This window comes from Lichenostomus cassidix, chromosome 2, assembly GCF_008360975.1.
Source record: "Lichenostomus cassidix isolate B80296 chromosome 2, HeHo_3.0, whole genome shotgun sequence".
Classification (NCBI taxonomy): domain Eukaryota; kingdom Metazoa; phylum Chordata; class Aves; order Passeriformes; family Meliphagidae; genus Lichenostomus; species Lichenostomus cassidix.
This window is the reverse complement of record NC_139482.1, coordinates 28,597,439-28,623,385: the sequence shown is the minus strand read 5'-3', so window position 1 is coordinate 28,623,385 and position 25,947 is coordinate 28,597,439. Positions and strand designations below refer to the sequence as shown.

General features: G+C 36.1%; 1 protein-coding gene across 1 annotated transcript in view; it reads left to right on the top strand.

Annotated features, from left to right (window-relative positions):
* Window positions 1-25,947, top strand: part of AGMO (alkylglycerol monooxygenase) — a 184,886-nt gene that overhangs the window by 77,160 nt on the left and 81,779 nt on the right. The window contains exons 5-10 of the mRNA XM_085050836.1: window positions 3,861-3,956; window positions 16,690-16,756; window positions 18,299-18,364; window positions 18,470-18,549; window positions 19,479-19,613; window positions 20,107-20,223. Of these exons, the coding sequence (XP_084906962.1) occupies window positions 3,861-3,956; window positions 16,690-16,756; window positions 18,299-18,364; window positions 18,470-18,549; window positions 19,479-19,613; window positions 20,107-20,223 (561 nt within the window). The remainder of the gene's footprint in view (window positions 1-3,860; window positions 3,957-16,689; window positions 16,757-18,298; window positions 18,365-18,469; window positions 18,550-19,478; window positions 19,614-20,106; window positions 20,224-25,947) is intronic.

The following is a 25,947-nucleotide window of genomic DNA, read 5'->3' as shown; positions in this document are numbered from 1 at the left end:
ATGCTTAACAAAAACAATAATTCAAAAAAGACAAAAAGCCTGTGTGTACATATGGGTGTGTGCATGAGCACTTCGTCTGCTGGCATGATTTTGAGGATGATACCTCAGAGAGCATAAAATATTTGGAAGACCAAGATGTCTGACCAGCTTGGATTCCAAAAACCATCCTCAGGACCACACTGGTATCACTTGGCAAATAATATATGTGCATTTAAAATTAATTTGCTTTGTGCAAAGGAAATGAACCTAGGAATACATTGTACTTTTGTGTGCCAGGTTTTTTTGCCAAATACTTGGTATTAGCCAAAACATATGGTTAATATAAATACTGTTTTGCCTCCTCTCTGAACTTTTCAGACATACTTCAGTTTTCTTTCTGCAATGCCTTTCTGTTCATGATCACAATTCTTGCTAATTCTTACAGAACTGCTCCTTTTTGGGACTGTCAGACTTGTCCAGAACCATGGATGGATCTGCCTCGAAGCTGAACCTCAGCTAAATCATTAATTAATCTCTGAGAGTGATCTGATGTTGAATGTGTGCTGTACTGTTGAATGCAGTTTGACATCCAGCTTTGTGGGGACTGTGAGAAACTTTTGGTGTATGGCGTGGGATTATGGGATTGTTCTGCTGCCAGCTCTGTTGTGTTTTAAGTTAAACATTGTAAGATAAATCAGGATGTTTATCTATGATTGAAAAGATATGAAATGGAAGAGAATAGAAAAACATGCTTGACAATGAGTGGTATGAGATGTACTCCTGATTTTGGAACCAAATGTATAGTCCATGTTTGCATACACAGCATTTCTGTTTCTCCACTGGAGGGGCTATAGAGAAGCAAATCTGCTGTGAAGACTGAGAGGTAGTGTTGAGGTCCATTTGGTGGGAAAAAAATACAGAAAAAAAAATTAAATTTTCAGAAGAAAACAGGGAGCTAATGCAAGATAATGCTCTGTAAATGAATATGTAAGCGATGAAACAATCAGAGTGCAGTTGTGAGAGATTTGCACATAGCACCTTGAAAAGCTATGATTTAATGCTTTGAGTACCATTCCTAGCTTTTCTCTAAGGGTAAGATTTAATTGCAAATATTAGATCCATAATAACTTGATAGCTTTAGACTTTACATTTAGATAAATAGTTGAATTATACCTTGATATAAAAGCACTGGAAACATCTACGTATAAGTCTGGAAAGGGAATAAGTAAAACAGTTTTCAGCAGTCAGTTCCTCCTTGTCTATATAGGAGTCTGGGATCTGTAAAAAATGGGTTGGTTTTTTGGTTGGGTTTTTTTTTTTTTAAATCCTCACCTTGAACTCCTGCAGAGTCCTCACACGAGTTGATGCCCACAGGAACCAGCTGTCAGCAGCTGTCCTGCAGCCCTCCGCGGGCGCATCGGCAGGTGGCCCCAGAGACCCAGCGCGGAAACTGAGCACTCCTGAGAAACCTCGGGAGTTCCAGTGCACTCCCTTTTTGCAGTGGAAGCGTTTATAAGCTTTTATAAGCTTTTACTACAAATGGGATGGAGAAAGGAGGAGATGCCCGCATGGGAGAGTGGGCACTGGACATTCCAAAGGGGCAATGCCTTTGGTGTGAGGGCAAAAAGCTGCAGTGCAGCAGCCCCACATGCAAATGCCTCTCCACCGCTTCTCTGGGTGCTTTTCCCATCAGCTGTTATAGCACTTTCTCAATCCCTGCTGCTGAATCCACAAGCGAGAAAAGATCTGCCAGTGTGACAAAAGTTTTTCTGCAGTTTTGACGAGAAATTCCATTCTGGAGCCAGGAAAGCCTTTCCTCTGCAAATTTGTGAAAGCTGGTACATTGCCATGATATCTTTTGATTTGGTAAATTGGTATTTCTCGTGAAAAATTATTTAATGATTTTTCTTTTTTTTCCCTGAGATTGATCTTCTTGTTTCAGTGGAACCACAAAGAGGAAAAGTCAAATCTTGGTATGGGAGAAGTTTTCATTTCTCCCTATGAGTTCCACTACTGTAAATGATCTTTAAAATCTTTTCTGTGCAAAATAAAGCTTACGTTGCAAGAAAATGTGAGGCAGTTAGTAAAGCATTCTCCTTTGACAGTCTCAAATTTACCTATAGATTTATATAAAATTTCCTTCATCCAACTACTTAGCAGGGAAATCCTAGTACTTTTGTGAAAAGTGGGTTAGGAAATAAATATGAAGATGATCCTTCTTTCCCCTTTGAGTCATCTGTAAATACCACCAAATTGCCTCTGATACTTTTAGGGGAGAAGCATATAATTTTTTAACCCTGCTTTCAATCCTGTAACTGCTTCCATGAATAATCTGAAAACCATCTGGTTTGGTTTTTTTCTTTTTTTTTTTTTTTTTTAATCAATTTCCTCTCCATTCCTTTTTTAAAAAAAGAAATCCTGCTGTTATCATACCATTAGACAGAAACTCAGTACCTTTCTACTACCTTTTAATTCCTTTACTTCTTGGAAAGCAACTTCTGAGACAGAGACAGAAACAGAAACACCCCACATGTAATTTGTGGGGCAGCTGTGATCTGTGAAGCCTTTGAGCATAGATTTTGAAATCCCATCTGTCCCAGCCCTGCCAGGTGATACTGCAGTGGCTTCAGGGTTTTGTCCTAGTGTTTCAGACATTGTCTGGTGTTGAAGCCAGCAGACTAAGCTGAGATTGCAGGGTCCTAGTCCTCCTTTGGCTTGTCACAGTGAGATATGTCTGTGGTGACTTTCTTGAGAGCGTCAGTCACATCACTGGGGTGGAGGTGCAGTGGTTTCACAGCCCCAGTGTGACTTCTAATCTATTGGGCAGGCCTTCTGACTAAAACAGAGAATACAGGCTGTAAATGCTATGTCCAGACCTGCACTAAAGAAGTTCCAGGTCCAGGAGGCCTGTCATGGAAACCAGACTGCTTTCTTGAATGTTCAAAGATTTGATTTTTGTGAAAAGGACAATTGTAATTTGGAAATGGATTTTGCTAATTTTCCTGTGCTTCACAGGGAGCTCTTGTCTGCCACACAGATATTCCCTGAGTGCTAAAGAGATTTAAAGTTTTGATTATACCTCTGCTACTATTTGGTTTAGGAAAAATCTCTGTATTTGAGATTTTTCAATGCAGTTGATATGACACAGTGTCAGGTGAAAGGGAAAAGATAAGCCTTTTTCTGAAGGAAGCAGTCCGACTTTTAACATATGAAGGTCTTGGAAGTTTCATTCTATTGCTGAGCCAGTTAAGACATTAATTGTGAAATTCCTAGGAATTTATTCTGTATCCAAGATACCAAAGTTTCCCAAGTAAGCAGTTTTCTGATACTGTTTTCATGCTAGCGTATTTTTAGGACTCAGCAATATATTGGGACTTTATGGGAGATGCCGTGAGAAAGTTAAGGTGAGAATTATAATTAACTTGGAAAGCCAAGTAAGCTGCCTTGCCCTCATGGTGCTTATGTAGGGAGTTTGGATGGAAAAACTATAGGGTTATAAATTCACACTTTGCTTAATCTATGATAATTCTTCCCTGTATGTGAACCCTTCATGTCTAGGATATGTTGGTGTCTGCTCCATATACTACACAGCAAAAGCATCTAATATCAGGATTTATGAATTCTTTTCTGGAATTTTCTACTTACTCAGTATGGCTTTTGGGAAATCCTGTTTGGATCAATTTATAGTCTCATTTGCTTTAGCACATCTAGTAGGAACATAATAATCGCTATCTCTGTATGCTATGAAATGTCTGCATTATGGAGGTATTAGAAGAAGCAAGTATATTGTGCAGTGCTTTGAGCTCCTGAGATAGTACTTCATTATATCATCATGAGTTTAGAATTATATATCTAATGTATGTTTTCTTTCTCATTTTTAGATGTTCAACTTGCCCATGGCTCTTTTCATTCCCCCTTCGGTGTTCGCTGTTCATTTACAGTTCAATCTACTTTACCAGTTTTGGATACATACAGAGGTAAACCAGATTTTTAAGCCATACCTAAACAGTTAGCCTGGAGCAGTGTCCTGGAAATCCACTAGCAGCTGATTTATTGTGTAAGAAAAATCTTTGTCTGACTTCTTTAAGGAGAAACATCTGTTCATTTTTATTCCTTTTTCTGAATATATATTGCTAAGTTTATAAGAAGCAATGAGGCCAGTTGGTCCCAATTAGATTTGGAAAAAGAGAAGTAACTGTAAGGAATCAAAACTTCTTGCTATTTTAATACCATATTTTCCTATCTTGCAGCTTATTAAATATTTTTGGCAGATACTGAAACTGATTTCATTTCTAAAATAAATATTTTAGGGAAAAATACCCAAAAGCTGGTGCTTCTTAAAGATCTAGAGTTGCAACAAAAGTCAGATATTGTTTCTTTCTTAGTGCAAATAATTCTCAAATGAAAAATGCTGTCTGATTATCTGATGGCTTTTTTTTATAACTACACCACATCATTTCTGTTTTGTGAGCACCTAGACCATATCTAGTTTAAATACACATACAGACACAGTTAATAACACACTATAATTAGCAAGATGTTTCCCACACTTCTCAGGTATTTCAATGGCATTTGCCTTCTCCCCTGCGTTACAATAGAGGTATTTAAAGGTATTTCGTGTTACAAGTCAGTAACATATTTCTCAGTAGCCCCAAGTGGACTGCAGGCTAATTATTTCTATGACACTCACTCCTTTGGTTGTTCTGCCCAGGCAGATGCTTTTTCTTCTCTAATTTCATGATGCAATATATAAGACAGTTCTTTGTGAAAGAAATTTTATTTTCTTGATCTTCTATTTTAGGTGATTTTGTTGTTTAAATTGTAGGTTTTTATTTTATCTTTTCTGTGTGTTTCCTTAAAAAAAAATAAAAATATAAAAAGAAAAGAAGATAGTCATAGTGGACCAATAACAAACTTTGATTGTTGACATTTCATTTCTGTTGGATGCATTTCTAAAATCATTAACATATGTCTGATGCTCTGCAACACCATGTGAATAGGGAAGGCTTAGATAAAATGTCACATGCATCTCCGGAACTGGCATAAACTCAAGCATTACACATTTAAGCTTTTTAAAATATTTTGAACAAATTCAAGCCCTTTTTGAAACTATACCAAATGAACACTAGCAATCATGTGGTAGCAAAGTTTCTTTGACCATGCTTTGGATTCCACAGACTAGTTTTAGTGTGTTTTGCCTCTAAAAAATTATGATATGCCTCCTCTATATCTTCTCTGCTGTTTGAAGCCATCATTTCCTTGGCTGAGAGGTTTCTAACATTCTGCTGTGTAGCAGTAAGTGAGTCTCAACACTGGTGCCACAGCGCACGTCTAAAGTTTCTAAAGTGAATTTCAGAGGCTTGTGGATTGCCTACATCCCACTAAAGTGCTAAATCCTTCATAGGGCTTAAAAGGAATTTCCATAGCATATGTGCAGTGTGCCAAGTTTAGACACTAGTCTAAACAAGAGTGAATTTCAGTCTCAATGAAAAGATAAGCAGTCCTTACTATTAAGTTATTGTGCCAGTAGAAAAACAATAGATCTTTTGTATTGATCCAGTTGATCCACTCGTAGAACTTTGCTTACAAGGGAAGTCATTCTTAATGTTGATATTGTTGATTTTATAGCACAGCTGAAATCAGTTGAAATATGTTGAAGTCATGCTCTAAGGTCAAAAATTATGTCAAAATGGAAATAGGGTTACACCATGTATTAGCAGATTTCCTGCTCTCGAGTGCAATGGATTGACAGAAAAAAGTAAGGAAAGGAAGGGAAATGGTGTCAGCCATGCATATTTATGTTACCTTGTATTTTTGGTGAATTTGATATGATGCTTCACGATTGTATTGGGGGTTTTTTGCAATAACTATTACAATTTAACTGTTTAAAGCTATGGCAGCTCTTTTTTTTCCCCCAACAGTTCTTTTCCAAATTTTAATGATTCTAATTATCTTACATAGATTATATTAATGTGAAAATCCTTTCAGCAAGTCTAAATTTCTATCAGTTTCGTAACATATGAAGTTTTTTCAGGGCTGCAGTCTGGGGTTCTATAGGAAACAGCATCATCTCTCAGTAACTGCTGCTAGCCCTTGCTCTGAGAGCAGATATTTGTCAACCCCCAGCAGCTTTGGTGTCCTCTGGGAGCCCATGGAGGGTGCTGCTACGTGTCATTAGGGGTATGGGGGAGATACACTTCATTATTTCCATTCTGCCAGTGCAAGATGTAATAGTTTGCTTCTAAAATGCAGATGCAATTGATGAGATTTTTTTTTCTTCAGATTTCTATTGCTTTTCATCAGTGTCAGTTTCCTTAGATACAGTTTGGCCTCACATTGACTAGTCAGTAATGTTTGGAAATTGTCACTTCACAGCTTTTGATTGCACATCTTTCTCTTTAAGAAAAATAAAATCTAGTAAGATACAGAAGGAAAAAAAGTCTCTTTAATAGACGATGTTTTTTTACAAAGGAGAGAAAAGTTTAGGCGTGCACATGCAGAATTTATTGTTTCATAGAAGAAAAAAAGGTGATATTTAAGTAATAGGAAAGAATTTAGGTACAGGAAAGTTTCTGAGGGAAGTTGTTTTGTTTTGAGAGTAATTTAAATTGAATTCAGTAATTACAAAAGAATTATCACGCTTGCTGAAACTTTCTATGCCATGTTTCAGCCTAGAGCAAAAGTTTATAGCCAAATACAATCTCTGATATTTACCTATACTTAAATTTTTCATGTGTCCAGTGTTTTTTTAAACAATGTTAAGAGATGTTTTCTGTGTTATAGCTTTGACCTGTCTCATTACTTGCTATGTCAGGTTTTGCCCAGCTTTTCTACCTGCAGATCAGACATGGTCTATTTTATTTTAGTCAAGTGACTTGTATATTCTTGTGACTACAGTATCATAAAGATCAAAAGTACACATTCGTTCTACCTCATTTAGACTTCTGTATTTTCTACATACTTGGTATGCCTTAGTTCTTGTCATTTTATATAGAATAGTACAGCATTTTAAGCACCATAAATCTTATATAAAATTATACTATTCTTGTGGTGCTGGGTTCTTTTACTGTTATTTATTATTAGAATGGGACTATTGATACAGGAAAGGCATGTCTGAAATTAATAAAGTTGGGTATGCTAGAGTGAAAATACAGCTTTGTGACTTACGTCATGCACTTGTGTTCAGTTTTTTTTTTTTTTTTATTGCTTCTGTGCATTCTGGATCAATGGGCCAAGACCAAAGATATGAGATTCAAGACCAAGCACCAGGTCCTGTGTTTAGATCACAACAACCCCATGGAGTGCTACAGGCTGGGGGAGGAGTGGCTGGAAAGCAGCCAAGCAGAGAAGAGTATGGGGGTGTTGGTTGACAGCAGCTGAACATGATCTGTGAGTGTGCCCAGGTGGCCAAGAAGGCCAATTGAGTCATATTAGCAAAAGTGTGGCCAGCAGGACCAGGGCAGTGACTGCCCCCTGTACTTGACCCTGATGAAGCCACACCTTGAATCCTGTGTCCATTTCTGGACCACTCACTGCAAGAAGCACATTGAGGCGCTGGAGTGTCCAGAGAAGGGCAGCAGAGCTGGTGAAGGGTCTGGAGCACAAGTCCTGTGAGAGTGACTGAGGGAACTGGGGGTGTTTAACCTGGAGAAGAGGAGGCTCAGGGGAGACCTTATCACTCTACAACTCCCTGACAGGAGGCTCTAGCCAGGTGGGCATCTTTTTGTTCTTCCAAACTTCTACTAATGACAGAATGAGAGGAAATGGCCTCAAGCTAGGGGAGGTTCAGATTGAGGTTCAGAATTTATTGATTGAAAGGATGCTGACGCATTGGAAGTGGCTTCCAAAGGAAGTGGTGGAGCCACCATCCCTGCAAGTGTTCAAGAAATGACTGGACATGACACTTAGTGCTGTTCAGTGATACGGTGGTGTTTGGTCAAAGGTAGGAGTTGATGGTCTTGTAGGTCTTTTCCAACTTAAATGATTCTATGATTATTGCACCATGGACAAAGCAATCTGAAATTGTATCAGAACTTTTACTAGGACTTTTAAAAAAATCTCTCAGTAGCACCAACGCATTGAAATAAACGCTAATAGTTTATTTAAATGAAAAATGGGAAAAAAATCAACCCAAGAAAACCACTGAGGGAAACATTTGGCAGTGCTGGGTTAACTATTGGACTGGATGATCTTAAAGCTCTTTTCCAACCTAAATGATTCTATGGTTCTGTGATCTCAATAAATCAAGAAAAAACAATTTTTGGTTCTATCCAATACTGTTTAGGTCAATTGAATGACTCAGATCTGCTCTTAAATAGTCTGGGAAAAATGCTTCTGTGACTAGACAGACCATTCTCATCTAGATCATAAGGGAAGCAAAAAAAAAACTCCAGTCAAAGGGCACTAAAAATCTAATTTTTCAAAAGCCACAAAATGTTTCAGGACTGTTACTGACAGACAGAAATACTCCATTTCAGTTTATTTTCACAGGTGATTCAGAAGGTCTATGGCTTGTATTAAACTATATCCTTCCATTATGCATTTATTACAACCAATAAGTTAGGTGTGTTTATAACCTGATAGACACCTGTGAAAAACAGAAATAAGTTTCTGTTGCTTTAGCTGTAATTTTTATGAGATGTCAAACTGTATTTAGAAAAGTATCAACTGATCCAATCCCTGATGGTAGTAATTGCAGCAGCAGATTATTCCTTGCCTGTTTGATCTTTGACATGTATTGGTTTCTGTTTAATTTTCTAATTTGAGGGAAGCATATGATCTGCTCTTTACCATACTCACAGAAGTCAGGTTTTTTAAGGCATCTCTTTTCACCTTGTGTAAGTCTTTCTACCTCATCCAACTCTGGAAGCAGAGAAAGGTGAGCCACAAGTATTAACCAGGAGTAACATGGGTGAAAACAGGTGAGGAATGGGAATACTTTTAGCAACACCTCATGCAGACTGGAAAGAGAGGCATGAAATTTCTACAGATATAGGGAAAAGATATTTGTTTTTGTCAGAAAACACCCATTAGTAAAACTGATGAGTGAAACATTAGTAAAATTGCTGAGGAAGTATATGGTATTTGTCAGAAGATATTTTGCACTTACGCACAGTGTGTACTTAGACAGTGTGTACTGGTCTAAGTTTTTGTCTATGTATTTTTTTACCTTTGACTTCTGCTCAGTTTTCTTTCATGAAAAACTTTGAAAGAGAGAAATTGTGAAGTCTTCATGGTTTCCTGCCCCGCATAGCACAGCTAGGCTCCCTGAGATCAGGTGGGCTCTTGTAGCACAGTCCTTAAGTTCTTGCATTATTCAGCTCATACCTAGGAAGATGGTCAGATTCAGAAAAGGTCCATGTTTCATTTTAATTTTATTTTCCAATAAGAAAATGAAACAAGCAGATTGTAGAACTAAGTAAAATTAAGAAAAATACATGAAAATATACATCGGTTTTTTAAGTAGCAGTACACCTGTGATTACCATATCAATAGCAAAAGTGAGTCTTGAAACGGTAGAGGACATGTATGTCTTTTTAAGCAGAAGCTGTTTGAGACAAAATTCTTTTGGATGGTGGTCAAAAGAATCCTAATTAGGGCACTGTGATAAATAAGTGCCAGCATGAGACAATACATAAAATATTCAGTTATTAATTTCCCGGTCCTAACAATTGAGATTGGTCTATTTTTTTGCAAATTTTATTTTTCAATTTTCTTGGACCTATTTTCTCCACATGGTGTGCTGTAGTCTCATTTAAATAAGCAAGAAAGGATTTCAGGAGAAAAAAAATGACGTCCATTTAAAGTACTTGCAATTGTTTTTTAATCCAGTCTCAAAACGGAAAAGTAAATTTGATCAAGAAATTACTTTGAATTTAAAAAGCATTTTAACAAAACTTATTTGACTATTACAAAACTTAGTTGACAGTTACATTTTTTAGTGTTTGTATTGGAAAAAAGATAGTTTTACTCTTGTGGTTGATTTGTGGAGTTGGAGGAGGGTTTTGGTAAAGAGCTAAAGTATTCAATAGTTTGCAAATAAAAAAAGAGTTGTTTTGTTGGGAGGTAAAATATCTCCAGGTCTGCTTAACAAAATAATATATTTGTTCTTAGTTTACTGTACTGTGAATATTTCCTATATGTTCAGTAAGATATGAATCAAATTCAACATGTGGAAGTTTTTGCAAAATCGTGACATACAAGTGGGTATTGAATGGATCACAAGGGAAACAGAGTTTGGTGGACTGATATGATTTTCTGACCATAATAAGAAATGTCATTTGGCTTTTGTTTTGCTGTTGGTATTGTTGGTGTTGTTTTGGTTTGTGTTTGTTGTTTTTTTGTTGGTTTTGTTTTGTTTTTTTAATCTAAAAAGTATAATGAGTAAAAGTTAAAATCAGCAATAATCCAATGTATTGCGTTGAATTGTGAAACTGCAGTATCTCTTGAATTTGATTCTAGAAGGTCACTTTGAATTCAAATTCCAAATGCCAAGAAAATCTTTATTTTTCTTCATTCAAGAACATTAGTTCATTTAATGTAATAATGAACTTATTTCCTTTAATTCAGCCACATTAGCCAAAAATAGACACAGCTCTGTCTAATGTTCCCTGTCAAATTAGAAACACATCTGTCCTTGTCAGGTTACAAGGGATCAGAAAACTATCATTCAGAAAACTTTTGCTAGAAGTCATCAAAGGGATGAAGGTAATTAGAGGTGATTACAGCCATTTTCCTATTGGATGTCTTGAACTCCATTGAGTCTGATGTTCAAGATTGTGTCTGTCAACTTTCAATGACATGATGATTTACTGGAATTCCTGGAAACAGGTGACATCATCTGACAGCCTACTGCATACTTTCTCCCTGTTACAAAGATCCAATAAATTATTTTATAAATAATGGGGAATGAATTATTTGCTGACTTGCATAAAGAGCCAGACTGGTTTACAAAAGACAGCTCTTGTCCCATTCCTGATAGCTGAGGCTTTTATCATTCATGAATTCATTATTTCTGTGCTGCAAACTCCCAAATCAAATGTTTACTTTGGAGAGAAAGAGAACAAATTCAAAAAACGCCAGGAAGATAAAAATACTTTCTTTAATGCAGACAGTGGCTTTGTAGGTCCAGATAGGCTATATATACAACATAGACAATAAAACTTAAGCATGTTTCCAAGAAACAAAGAGATCTCACGGCTTCAATCCAGCCTGTCTGCCAAAATGGCTTATTAGATTTTCTGACCAACCTGCAGGATGAAAGTCTTGTCATTATTGCACTTGCCAGAATGTAGAGAAGAGCAAAGCTGACAATGCTATCATTAAGCACGAATACTAGCAATAACTGTAAAGTATGTTCCAGTTTTCCATGTTTCACTTCCCCCATGAGGGGAGAGAAGTATTGTCTTTCTAGATATATAAGACATATAACACTGCTTTTTGTTTAAAATAAAAAGAATAACAAAAGAGAGAGAAAATAAAACATTCATAAGAGAGCACACTGTTCCCATCCTGCTAAGTGCAGGCTGTACTTGAACACAGTATAACTGGGAAAAACATAGCAGGATGAAGTTTGGAGTTCCTTCCTTGGCACCTAAAAGCTCAGTGATGATTAAGAGGATGAGGTTACTATTTTAACTGTGTGTGAACACCTATTTTAACTGCGCTGTGCACCCAGTACCTCTGAATTCAACATGCAGCACAGGAGCCGTGATCTTTATACTTCAAAAGTGGCTGCTCCACCAAAATAGGCTTATGTTGGTGGTTTGCATTTGGTGGGCAACAATCCAGGCAGAAGAATCCTCTCGTATCCTTACTGAAGCTGGGTCACTTCAGTGAGGCCAGAAATAAAAAGTTCATGGGACAAGAACATAATCAAGAACTTCAGTTTGGATCCTAGTATTTAAGTCCTTGAGCTTGAGTGTTGGCTTCTGGTCCTTGCACCAAAGGCTCTTCTTGCAAGTGACAGCTGTGAAATGTTTACTTCAGCAGCAGTGGACCTGACTATCACTAATATGCCTGCAGAAACCCTACAACTAAAACTTGTACTTACAGAATTTTATTTAGGTCACTCCAGTCTATTATGTCCCTGGAGAGTTATCAATATAAAAATGAAGTGAGTTACTTAGAGAAGTAACACGTCAGTACATTATGCATCCTGAGAAGAATCTAAACAACTCATTTACCAAATAAATTTGATATAATAATAAAAGGATGCTACATCAATGATGTCAGATACTGCTCTCTGTAAAAAAAAAATCTCATTTTCCATCTTAACATATTAAACGTAATGCTCTTGAGTTTTTCTCATAGCTTTTACTCATTGAGAATCTATTTAAATTAGTCATAGCTTCAAAGCCAACAGAAAATTTGAAAGAACCTTCTTTGTTAAAATCACAAAGTGTAGGCTGCTGACTATTTTTTGATCTGTTTAAAAAGGAAGATGAAGAGCCTCATTTGGCTATATTTTAGTTTATTTCAGGACTGGCATACTGATTTATGACTTTCTGAGGTTTTTTTTCCTGCAATTGCCAGAATGTATTTGTCAGACTTCTGAAAAATACTGAAATTGTATAGCAATTTTTCTCCTGCAGTTTGTTTAAAATGTTTAACTTGATGTATGACTGAAAGTGTGACTTTCTCCATGCTCTGCTATTTGTAATGCTGCAATTAAACCAATCAGTTAGTGTAAGTTTTCTCATTTTCAGTGGAAAAATTGATTGAAACTTCCTATATGTGCTCACCTTTCCCACAAGGCTTAATCGGACCTATAAAGTAAAAAAAAAAAAGGTTGCATCCACTTATTGAAACTGTTAACTTAAATATTCATGTAAGATGCCAATTTGATTCAAACCTTACCTCCTGGCTGAGGTGTAAAACAATGAAAAGTGACAACAGCCTGCCTTCAAGATAATTTATTATAAACACATTTCTTAAGTCTGCATGTTTATTATATAAATATGCCCTTAACCAGACTGTCCGTTAAAACTAGGCTTCACCTCTCATTCCTACAATCCAGATTTATCAGAAATTCACCCTCTATGAAACTCTTTATGATCCCAACAGGCCTGATTCCTCTCACTTGTTTTATTTCTAAACTATAAATATTGTCTTTTCGCTCCTCAGCGTGGAAATTCAGCTATATCCATTTTACATGCTTACTGGAGTAGAAAACTGCCTAATCAGATAGGAAAACAGTTGGCGGTGTATAAATCAGGGTTTGCCAAGGATTTCAAAGTGTGAAACTGGCAGACGAGCACATATCCTAGGAGTTCTGCCTTTCCTCCGCTTCCCTGTAGAGATTTTACATGGCAAATCTGATCACCAGAGCCATCTGTATAAATACATGGGTGTGTTGTCCTGAATTAACACGGCAGCTCTACTGGGGAACGTAATTAAGGTCATATTTTTAAATTTCCCCACCAGACTGTCTGAAAGATAGATTTATATACCAGGAATAAGAATCTTATCTTGATTTTGATGAGGAAAAGAATTGTAATATGTGTTTTACTACCAACTAGTCTAACAGAAAGCCCTAAGTTCAGAGTGCTCCTTAGTGATGCTTCAGGGATGAATTTACCCTCTGCTGTCCTGCAGATCAGTAACACCATGATATTGAAAGTAATGCTGTGCTAAAAACAGCTTTCCTTGTGCTCAAAGGAAAAAAAACAACCCAGAACTTTTTATATAGGAATGGTTTTACTGTAAGGTTTCCTGCTTTACTCAGTTGACATTCCGTCCTAACATTCACGTTGAAACAGAGTTAAGTAAAGATTCATGTGGTAGTGGTGACAGGAGGAGTTGTTACACAAGATGTAAAGTTTCCCTTGGATTTCATGTCACGATTTTTTCTCATTACTTAAACAAGAACTACATTGAAGTGGTGCAGGTACCAGGCAATAAAGATTTCCCTTGGTGCTGACAAACTCTGAGACCGCAAACGGAGGTGCTTACATGCCACAAGAGATATTGCATAACGTTCTTTTCCTTTAGGCGAGGGATTGCTGTCACAAAGGAAACATCTTTATAACTACTATTGTAGAAAAAAACATTTAGTTCTCATTATATTTGAAGATTTCAATTCCAGGATATTTTATTCAGTAATGTATGGAAAATATTTCTAAGCATGCCTTGTTTATGATGCTGCTTTTGGAGTTGCTTCAATTACTGTCAGTAATTCTGCTTTATTGTTTAATGATACCCAAGTACAACAGAGGAAATGTGTTGGTTTTTAAAGAAAAGAAAGAAAGAAGAATTCACATTTGTGGACAAAACTTTAATAACTGGTATACATATGGCACCTACATATCTGATTTGCAGGTAGTTTATTGAATCCATTTGTAAGGATTTTGACAGGTGAAAAATTATTTTTGTGGCAATGGGATGTTAAAAAATAAAGGAAACAGGAAAAGAGTTTAGTTGGAATGCTGTAGTTCATCTGTGGGTCACTGGCATGGGAGTTTAAGTGCACATGATGTGTTAATTGAGAAAGGAAAAATTGGAGACAGGATTGATTTAGAACAGTAGGTGTCTGTATCAGGGAAGCAAACAAAAATGTAAACCCCCAATCATATTGGTCAAAATACAGATAAGGTTATTGTTGGAGAACAGTTGGGGTATTTCAACTTTTAGGGGATTCATAGCTATTTTTCTGTATTCCCCAACCACTACAAAGTTAGAATATTTTATTTTCACAAGCAGACATTTTTTCTTTTGAGTAATATGAAATAAGGTTTTAAATACTGATGGTAGGGCAATTGAGCAATGACATTTCAACTTTTTTTTTTTTACTTTTGAGAATACTTTCCAGTAAAAAGGTAAGATACAAAAATTAGAATAGCAGATTTTTTAAAATTAAAATCCTGATTGCAAGTGTCAAAAACTAAGCTGATATTCTTACCACATTTATTTGTTGTTATTTAAACTATTTAATTTTTTTTCCTAATATGTGAATATTATGAAAGCTCTTACTCTAAGAAGCCAATTTGAATACAATAATATTTTAAGCTGAAAATGATTTTTGTCTCGAATTGCTGAAACGTAGTGGTGTATATGCTTTAATGACTGGTTGCAACTGCAGTGTAAGCCAGGTTAGTGCTACAAAGAATGCTTATGAGCTCCTTTGAAATTGCCATTCTCCAAGGAAAATGTCTGCATACAATAAAGACACAGAAATGAGGGGAGACTGACGGATGAAAGGTACATGGGTAGGTGGAATACCTGCCACTGCCTTTCTTCTCTCTGGATATTCTTTTGAACTAGGCTTGTTGCTACACCACATTAAATATTTTTATGAGTCAGTTCTTACAAATTTCATTTCATTCAATATGACTGCAGTAAGCTTCTGTCAGCCTGACATGACAATGTCAGAATCTTGTCTGTCAGAAATTTTTCTTCCTATCCTATCAAATTTCCTTTGGTGAAAAATCTGCTTTTAGAAGTTTTGCCCTAGGTAAGATGGCAGAATATAGAAAAACTCAACAAATTTAAACAAAATAATTATGTTCTTTATCATGTGGTGCTTTAAGAGCCTTCAAAATTCAGTTCTCCAGTGGTGATATCTTTCTATTTCTTGGAAAGGTATCTAGTTATCTTTATAGCACATATATTTTTAAAATGTTTAATAAATTTTTGGTACCAAATGTTTTCCTCTGACAACTGCTTTTTAATGGGGTTTTTTTTAGGACTGTGCTAAATATCTATAAGAAAACTTACTGATAGCAAAGGAAGTTTCTAGAAGTGGTGCCCTGTACCATTTTGACTATCTGGTAGAAATTTTTTTTGTTGTTGTTTTAGACAAAGCATTGATTTATGGATTGCTAATGTCAGCATACTAGATTTTTGCTTTATCGGGTACAGAGTTCTGTACCCCATCTGAGTTTTAAAGTCATATGGTTATAATTGTTGTCTTGGATGATATTTTTGTCACTGTGTGACTAAAATGTCTTTGCAATGGAGGTGACTTTGACTGAAAAATGAATCAAAGTAGGCTCTATTGTGCCATAGAGAAGATATTTCGGTAGACTTGTAAATGTCATCACTCAAAGAAAGACTATTTTAAAGGATAGGTTTATAGAGAGGGGTTTCATTATCCAAAGAAAATGCTTTCTCTAGTATTAGTCAGAAAAATTTATTTCAAGTTTTACGTCAATCACTGAGGTCCTCAGGGAACCCTGAGACATAAAGTTCTGCTTTCGCATCTGAATGTCCCATGTAGAATTTCAAAAGGATGAATTTTGGGTTTAAAATATTAATTCAGCCAGCTGGATATTGAGACCTGAAGGCATGCACTTTGAGGACATTTTGTTATAATCCACCTGTAGGCTGAAAGTCAAGACTGCTATTCCTTACTGATTCCCTCCTCTCCTAGTGCAGATTTGGTTCATTTTCACACAAACTGTTAAAATGCTGAGGTAAAAATATATTAAAACCAAGTGGATCAAAGTTAGTTGTGGTCTATTCGGTATATCAGTGCTCTCCCAGGTGCTGGGCTGCAGTTCAATCCAAGACAGTTGGCTCAGATTAAATTAATTTAATGGTCACATCTCACATATCTTAAAACAGTGGGATGTTTTGCTTGAGAAAGGCAGAAAATGGAACTGGCGTGAATGATGGATCATTTCTTAGCTTTAGGTGGACTTTTCAGAGTTGAACTTAATATGAGGGAGAACTGATGCTCCTTATGTTGTTTTTATTATGTTATTTTTTAAGGTTATCACCAAACTTGGACCTCTGGAATGGATTCTTAATACTCCCAGTCATCACAGAGTTCATCACGGTAAGAGAAAAGTAGAACCCCTTATTCCTGGTGTGGGTTTTTTCCTCAAGGTCTCTATTTGTACAGTAATAGTAATGTAGTAAAATTGTACTGTAAAATCAGTTTTACAGAAAGATTTTGATTTTTACCACTACTTCAGAAGTGGTCCGTGCCCAGTTAGAAATTTCACAGTATTTTAAAAAACTTTTTCAGAACTTATTAAACAGTTTTTTGTTTAAGATTAATTATTAAGCATAAATTAAGTCTGGATAACATGAAATATTTTGAAGGCTTTAAAGAGAAAAATAAAATGTTTTTAAATATGAAGAGTAATAGAAAAATATCTCATCCTTCCCTGACTACTGAACCATCAACAAACATCCTTTTGCATTCAAATTCAAGCACTTCATATGTGAAAAACATGGCTATATTTTAGAAGAACTTATAAATATTTTAGTGAGATTTGATTTCACCTGTCTGAATTATTGGTAAATCTCACTTCACAGAAGTGCATGATGATTGGCTTCTCATCAGTATTCAGAGGCCTTCAAGACTGTACTGCATAAGTAAATTGTATTAATAACTGCACTGCATACTGAGAAATATTGTGAACATTTCTGAGAAACAGAAGTGAATTTCACAGATGTCCTTAGTTCATTTAGTGTGCAGAGATAGTAAGTTAAAAAAATAGGGGAATGAAAGAAGAATTTGAAACACTCAAATGTAGTTACAGGTACAGAGGATATTACTAATGTTTGTTGTATCCTCACAATCACTATATCCACAGTGTTTATGTCAGTGTGTAGACTATTTTTAAAAAGACTGTGATGCTCTAAGTGTCTAGTCCTTTTTGCACAATTTTCACAACTACTGGTAGTTCTGGAGGTAGACACTCTGCTCTTATTTGCTCATCTGTAAATCTAAACTGATCCTCTTATCCTGATTGGAGTTAAGCTGAATTATTCTGGAGCTGATCTAGGATTGTACAGTTGCTCCAGACTATCTCCATGAACTTAGGGATATGTAACCAATGTTTCTTGGCTCTTAACTTTGAGAGGACTGCTTATATACAAATACATTCCCTAGAAAACACAGAAGGATCAATGTTTAGATTTATGTCTAAAACTCAGTTTTCCTCACTCTGAAATTAGTAGTGAAGGATCAGATATATGGAAGACAGAAATACCTGACAGCTATTAATGAGATGATTACACATATTTGTCTTCAGCATATATTTTCTTAGGTGTAAACTAGTGGAGTAATTTTTGGTTGCTTTTTAATTTGTCTTTTATAAATATATTTTGACCTGGTTTTACTGTCCAAACGAAACTTTTTATTTCCCAGGAATTTTGGGCATGACACATTGGATTTGTATTTTTGAATCTGAATAGAGAGCAATAAGGCTATTAAGGAAAAATATTTTATAGAAGTATGAGAAGTGGTGTTTTAGCTATCTTTTAAAGTTATTTTTAAAGTGGTGCTAATGTTGACTTTCCTTCATAATTGAGTTGCTCGTATTCTTCTTTATGCCATTACTTGTCTCATAAATGATTTTTATTATAGGTAGAAATCCTTACTGCATTGACAAAAATTATGGTGGCACACTTATTATCTGGGACAGAATATTTGGTATGTAGCAAAATATGTTCTCTATCATGTTTAATCAGTGTGGCAAAAATATGTATACTTTTGAATTTGATTGTTTGTCACTCTTTTGTTTTCTTCTTCCATCAGGAACATTTGAGGCTGAAGATGCAAAAGTTGTATATGGCTTAACACATCCAGTAAATTCATTTGATCCCATCATGCTCCAGGTGCTATAGTTTGTATTACTGACTCTAATATCTTCAACATTCAGTCATATTCAAAAAGAACTCCTCTCTTACGCACAGTTGAGGCCATCCTGGCATTGCTGACCAGTCAATTACTGAAGAAATTATCTACAATTTTCTTCAGTGTTTTGTTATGAGATGGCCATTTTTACTTGCTGCATTAAGTATATGCAGAGCTTGTAGTAATCATGAAAACACAAAACAGTGAAATTAACAACTGATTAGAATGGTGATATATCAGGCCTTGGACTAAATGACATGTTTTAAAAAATGCAGTGCAGTACAGTGAAGCACAGACAAAAGTATATTTTAGAAAGAAAAAAAGAGAAAAGTAATGCATATGGTGCTTCTTAGATTTATTGGTCCAGATTTCAGCTAGATAAAAATTCTCTGCAAAAACATGAGAAGCAGTGGAGTCCATATTTGCTTTTCATGACTGTTCATCCAAGGGGGAATCTCAAGGAATGAGAAATTCTACTGTCAGGGCTGTCAGGGCTAGAAATTGGGAGGATGTGCAATTATATCCATTTCAGTCGGATACTAAGTAATTTAGTTATTGAGAGTATGCCATGTTAAGGTCCCAGTAACCAAATAATAGTTTAAAAATACTATAAATGTAGCTATACAATATACCACTAAATACTCTGGAGTGATTACAGGAGACACAGATGGAAAACCAGATTTTCCTCTGAGCAGAAGTCATTGTAATCCTCACCAAATTAACCAAGGGCTTCATATGGCTTTTGCCTGTTTCAGCCAGGTTTTCTGAACTGTCTTCATCTATTTCTAATTTATTCTCTTTACAGAGTTTGAAAAATCATTTATATGAAAGTTAAAAATAATAAAATATAATGTTTTATTAATCTATATTTTGCTAACAATGAAAAATTACTTGCTTTTTTTTTTTCCAGTTACGTCCCTTGGCTCATATTTGGAACACGTTTTGGGCCACACCTGGATTCTGCAATAAGCTTTCTGTCATATTCAAAGGGCCAGGCTGGGGACCAGGCAAACCTAGACTTGGCCTTCCTGAGGAAATCCCGGTGGTAAATAGAACATGCACAGGCTTTCAGTTGTGTGTAATTTACTTGGACCTCTTAATGCTACTGGATCAATGTTAAAAACTCTACACATGCTCTTTTAAATTAGCAAATTAGCAGTCATAAAGCATAGGGGAAGATGAAATGGGAAAAGAAACTCAAGGAAATGAATGTTTTAGCTGTGGGTTTGTTTGGTTTGGTTTTTTTCCTTTTTATTTGAAGGGAAAAAAATATTTATTTTTTCATTATTCATTTCCTGAAGAGATTTTCAAAACTGCTCTTTGGAGTACAGTACTTTCTCTTCTTTTTTTCCAGCTGTGGATATACACAAACAGAGTTAAACTCTGTCTCAATCTAGGTAGTACGTAAGTTTGATAGTCAATCACCTTTGTTTGATTGTCTGTCTCCCATTTTGTATTTGTAAGTGTAAAGCATATTAAGGAGTAACAGGCCATAGCAGGCCACTCTTGAAGGCAAATATCTGTTTTGCTTTATACAGATCACTGGAAAAGAAGTTCCCTTCGATCCACATATACCAGCTTATCTCAGTTGCTATGCACTTGTACATTTTGCTATAATAGTGGACTTGTACACTGAACTTCTTGCTTCTGTGACTGTAAGTAATTACTACCTTCATGAAATAGTATCTCCTGCTAACAGTAATGACACACAACATGTTTAAATATTAAAGTATTAAGCAAAGGCTCTTCGGACTGTCTCATGTCTTATTTGAACTATTAAAATAGATTGTGTAAAAAGAATCAGCATAAGTGGCTAAATGTATAATTCCATGCTATTAAATACACAATGATATTATTTAATAAACAGTTTTTAATAACTATAGCCATTTTTGAAGTAATATGAATAATATGCCAAGAAGACATATGTGTCTGCTTCAGTTTTTAGAACCCCACAAGGTTTGAAAATGTGTAGGTTTTAAGATGTCAGGGTTGGTCATACCATTAGATACCCAGACTTTAGAAGGAAGATTGCAATGGCCTTGCTGTGCTTGATGGGAAGGTTGATGGGAAGGTTGATGTCAGCGTGAGTTCAGAGTTGAAGGAGCACAGAGTCAGGGTGTATCCTTGTTCTGTCCCTGACATGAAACAGTATTGATAGAAACACAGCAAAGAGAGGCATGTTTTTGTCACCATGGGTTTGGGCTTGTAGGATCTCTGCGGTAATTGGTTCCTCTGTAGATACCTGGCAGCTCCTGAAGGTGAACTACAAGGCCATCTCCACCTGCAGGATGTGAGACGTGAACTGCTTCCAAGGTTTCACATCCTTCCAAGCTCCCTTTTTTCTTCCTTCCTTTATTAATCTCCCTCGGGTACTAAAGCTAAAATTTTCTAGTTATGAAGCATAATGTAAGGTATCTAACATTCCCAGAAATAAGTCAAAGACCTTTCATGACCTATCAAAACACCACAAAAGTCTATTAGTTTGATAAAATGCCCTTCAGCCTTCTTCTTGAACCCTTTTTAAGACCTCCTTGGTCAAACAGCAGCATTCTTGTTATGTTTGTGTCACCCACGTTGCCATAGGCAGGCTGTAAGCATGTCAAGGACCCCTTAGGTTCTTCAGCCTCTGCTCTTCTGTGGGCCTGCCTTGTCCTGGCTTGCTCACCTGGCAATCTCCAACCCTTGGCCACCAGTGGTCACTGTCTCCTGCCCACCTCACTGGACACTGCATTCCTGGGATAATATAAAAGCTACCTCAGGCATACTCTTCTGATTAGTATGGAGTTATTCTACATATCGTGTTTACCCCTGCAAAGGGTCACACTGCAATTGCAGAGAATTTGGAGATTATTAAGTCATCTGAGGCTTAGTCTATTCTAAGGACAGGAAATTAAGCCAAAGGTAAGAATAAATACCTCCAAAATATACAAGTCAAACAGTACACGAGTGCCAATGTTCTTATACTGAGAAAAACGCCTGCAAGATTTTCCAGATATGTTTCTAGATTTCTACATACATTTGCATGGGGATCAAACTGTGTGTTTCAGTTTTTTTCATTTGTGTCATTCTGGTGTTGGGTTTTTTTTTCACTTTGTTGCTGTTACTCTTAGCAGCGCAAATGAAGGAATCTGATCTCTTTCTATTTTATTATTTTTTTTTCTTTTTGCTATTTTTTTTGTGCTGGAAGGAAAAATGGATGGTCCATGTTATTTTATCTGCTGGTAACAGCAGCTGTTTAGGAATAAGTAATAAAGAAAGTTGAAAAATGCACCCAAGGCCCAGATAATCATTAAATTCTTTCAGTCATGGAGGAAACATCTTGAAGAGCCACAATTTATGAATTTATTGCAGAAAAACAACTAGAAAATTCTCTGCACAAAACTGCAGGGTAATAAGGTAGTAAGGATAAGGAGGAGAGCACAGGGGACTGGAAGCACCTCATCTCAGGACATAAACCTTCAGCGTGGGTGTAGAAAGTGCTGGTCCCAAGGCACAGTTCCAGCATTGCTCTGCAGTACAGTGGGGAAGCTGTCATGAGAAGGAAGCTTGTGTATGAATAACTTTACTTGGCAAAAATCTTTCTTCAATATCAGTTTTCCACTACACTGAGTTATGAAATGTCTATGGATACAACTGGAACGTTCTGTCTGGCTATGAATTATGTCATAACTGTGGCATAGCTCCATAAATGGAGAAAACTAACTGTTTTCCTCATCTTTAGGTATAAGTTCCATTTCATAATAGCCATAAGACACAGCACACAGCTATTACATTTCTCAAGTGATTACAGTTGCTCAGTGTTTGGTCTCACGCCCTGCAGAAGTGTTAAATTTCTCTATCCGTAAAGAGCAACCATATACCTTCTGTCTGAATGACCTACATTTAACTTATGAAAAGAGCAAAACAGGAAAGAACAAATATATATTTTCCACAGGAGAGAGCACACAACGTTTGTTTTCTCTGTAGTGATCTGCACTACATCCAGCGAATAAAAATTGCCTTCTGAGCTCTGCACATCTAGATCTGATCCAAAGCTCATTGAAGAAATGGGATTTGGATCAGTCCCAGAGAGAGTGCTAGGAGTGTAAAACTGCAGTACATTCAAAGCAAAAGTCTCATAGCTCCAGAACTGCAGGTATCATATAAATCAAAGTGAAGTGCACCTTAAACACATTTTGCAGTGTCTTTTTTATTGTTGGTAGATACTATAACATTTACTGTTCTTATAATTATATGAAAATGTGAGCAGTTTCAATTTGATTAAAAGTAGTAAGGGGTAAGATAGATCTCTTGAAAGTTGAGAACACAGATAATGTATTAATTCATTAGGGCAAGTACATACACCAAATACTGTGTATGCAATATTGCTAAGAATTTACAATTTTTTTCTAATATTTCTAAGTCAAAATTAATTAATGCAACCAAAGACACCTAACAATAGAAATTTCATAGCATTGTATCAGCATTCCTAATTTAAATGTTGAAAGGGTCTGATTTGTGACAGCAGGGCATCTGTTAACTTATGAAATGTGCTGACATCATTCCTAGCAGTTCTTTTGAACCACTGGACAAATCAGAATGACAAAATGCATCCATGTTACTCTACAAAAGGAATAAAAAACCCAGTTCTTTGCAATATAAAAGTCAATTTGGAATATTTCAATGCTCATCTAAATATGGCTTTGGATGACATTTCCTTTGTTTAAATGAATTATTTTTCATTACTGAAAAACATAAAATGAAAATGCTATGGCATTCTGTTGATTACAAAGCCATGTAAACTTCTTACTAAATTCTATAATCCCTTTCCCCCCTTTCTTTAAGGCTCAGAGATATTTTTAATGCTTTCAATGAAATAAAAATCCAACAGAAATATTTTTTTCTGTTTGATTGCAGCCAATAACCACATTGCAAAGTTGTGGCTGACTTGTAATTGGGGAACCTGCTGTGGTCCCACATACTTCTCTGTTTATACAAATACACCAGTATATAAATACTCATTTATTTTATATATACACATCCATGCATACTTTGTTTAAGTGGAACAAGGATGCTAACACTAGTGAAGGTGTAAAAGGCACATTCTTTTCACACTGCCGCTTGCAGTGCATAGATTTAATATATGGTGTTAGTTTAGTGATATAACCCACTGACTATTTTGTTGATTTTGGTAGAGTAATGCCTAGAAAATGGATGCCTCAGCTGCCAGCATCCACTTCATAGGGTGATACATGTTTGAAAGCAAATAAAAGAATCAAGACAGCATATTACTATACCCCTGGAACTGTAAGAGAAAGTTAGGGAAGCAAACTAACAGTGGTAAAATTTATGCTATATGGCTGGTTTTCTAAAGGCTGTTATTCCCAATGGCATCATGGTATATTTCACTGAAAATTTCTTGGTAATCCTTGACTAGGAGTACAAATGAGGGAACTTTTTTTTTTTTTTTTTTAACTATTGTATGTGATTGTGGCTCCTGCACATACAGTGAGGGGTAACTTGCATGTTCTGCCTTCATGGTTCCCAGTAAGGCTTTTTGCCTCACCTTGATCACTCCCAAAGCTGATGTTTTGGGAAGTGGAAAGCTGCCACACTGTGCTCAGGATTACAGAGCTGTGCTTTTGTGTGAATCTGATGGTAGTGCCGATTTGAAATTAACCAGGATCTGCAGATTGTACTTTAGAGTCCTCCAGTCCTCAGTGTTTTGAGACACTGTGGGTATTGACCATAAGGAGTTTTACAAATAGGTAGAGTTCAAAATAGCATGGTTCAAGTAGAAGTGTGTCAGAAGAGAAATGGAAACTGGCCTGAAAAATCAAATCTGTAATATATGATCTCACCTGGCTCAGGTAGTTATTATGCCAAAGAACTTCATATACCATTTTAACCATTTAAATATAAAGGTTTGTTTACGTTTGAGTTAGATGTTTTAAAAAATCATAAGGTTGCTTCAGTTCTTCTGCTTTGCAAACATACATTAAACTGTATTTCTATTTCCTTTTTTTATTTTTCTTGCTGGAACTCCATGTTTAAAACTGATCTGAAATTTATTGATTTCCTTTCAAGTTCTTAGTCTGTGCTTTATTATTCTGTGTTAGATAAATTTGGGGAATAATTTTAATTTTGTTTCCTACTCTTCTAGAAATGTAGAATAAAGTATATCTTTAAGCAAAGAAAAAAGTACTTGATAGAAGTCGTGGGTAAAACCACCCCTAAAATATGACCCAAAAGTGTCTGCTTTTGGGAAGTGTTTCCATCACCCGCTTAAATCCAGCTCTTAATGCAGTACCAAATTTAGGCTTTAGACTTGCAGTCTAGCTCATGGCAAGAAATGCAATCATTCCCGAAGTGCTCTCTCTATGAGTTTCAAACAAAGCTTAGGTTTATAACAGGCTTTCAGACACTTCAGTGAAGGTATATAAAGGCAGGTAGAATGAATCAGCACCTCAGTTTTCTGCAGCTGGAGTCACAAGGAAACCCAGATGTCTGGGACTAGCCAGCCAGCTCGGGAACACTGGAAAGGCAGAAAAGTTGAAATCATGTATCTCTTTAAAACTGGAAACTGGGGAGTCCCTTGCTCATTCATAGCATGCACTGTTGGATCCTTCCTGAAGACAAGTATTAGCGTTTGAATGAAAAACTTTGCACACAAAGTGTGATTTTAGCCATATATTGTAATGTAGCAGTTCCATAACTCAATGAAAATCTGGATTTGATGTTCAGTTTTCTTTCCTGCCTAAGAAGATACAAACCCTTGCTCTCCTTTTCTCAGAATAGTGCTCTACCACTGCAGGAGAGTTTTTAAGGCAGTCTGCAGAACCTGGTGCATCACACTGGAAACAAAAATCAGACCCACCTGGCAAGAATGAGTAGTTTTAAAAAGAGGTGTAATTTTTCAACTGAAAAGTGAGGACAGTCTTTAAGGAGAAAAGTCTTGAATTTCAGTCCTCGTTCCCTGGAAAACTCCTTTATTTGACAAGTAACAATCATTGAAAAACCTATCGAAGTATTTCTGAGAAATTTATGGGTGAGTTCCCTTATGCCTGTGCTAAATCATATTTTTCCTTGCTCACTTCTTGAATTTTTGTATGACCCTGTTTGTTCAGGAAGCTGAAGTGGGATTTAAACTCAGTATGGCTAGCTGAGCAATTAAAGAACTCCTCTTTTAATTAAATTCAAATAGAGTCCATGTCTGATTTTTAGGAAAAAGCTCTATCCTAACATTTTCTCACTTTAAAAAAATTCTCCCATTGCTAATAGTGGAAATTTTGTTATAAGGAGAAATGGAACAGGTTGGGAATGCAGAAATGCAGTAGTAATTCTGATTCTTGCCTGGTATAAATCTGTGCAACAGAGTGGCTTGACAGGTGTCATTTGTG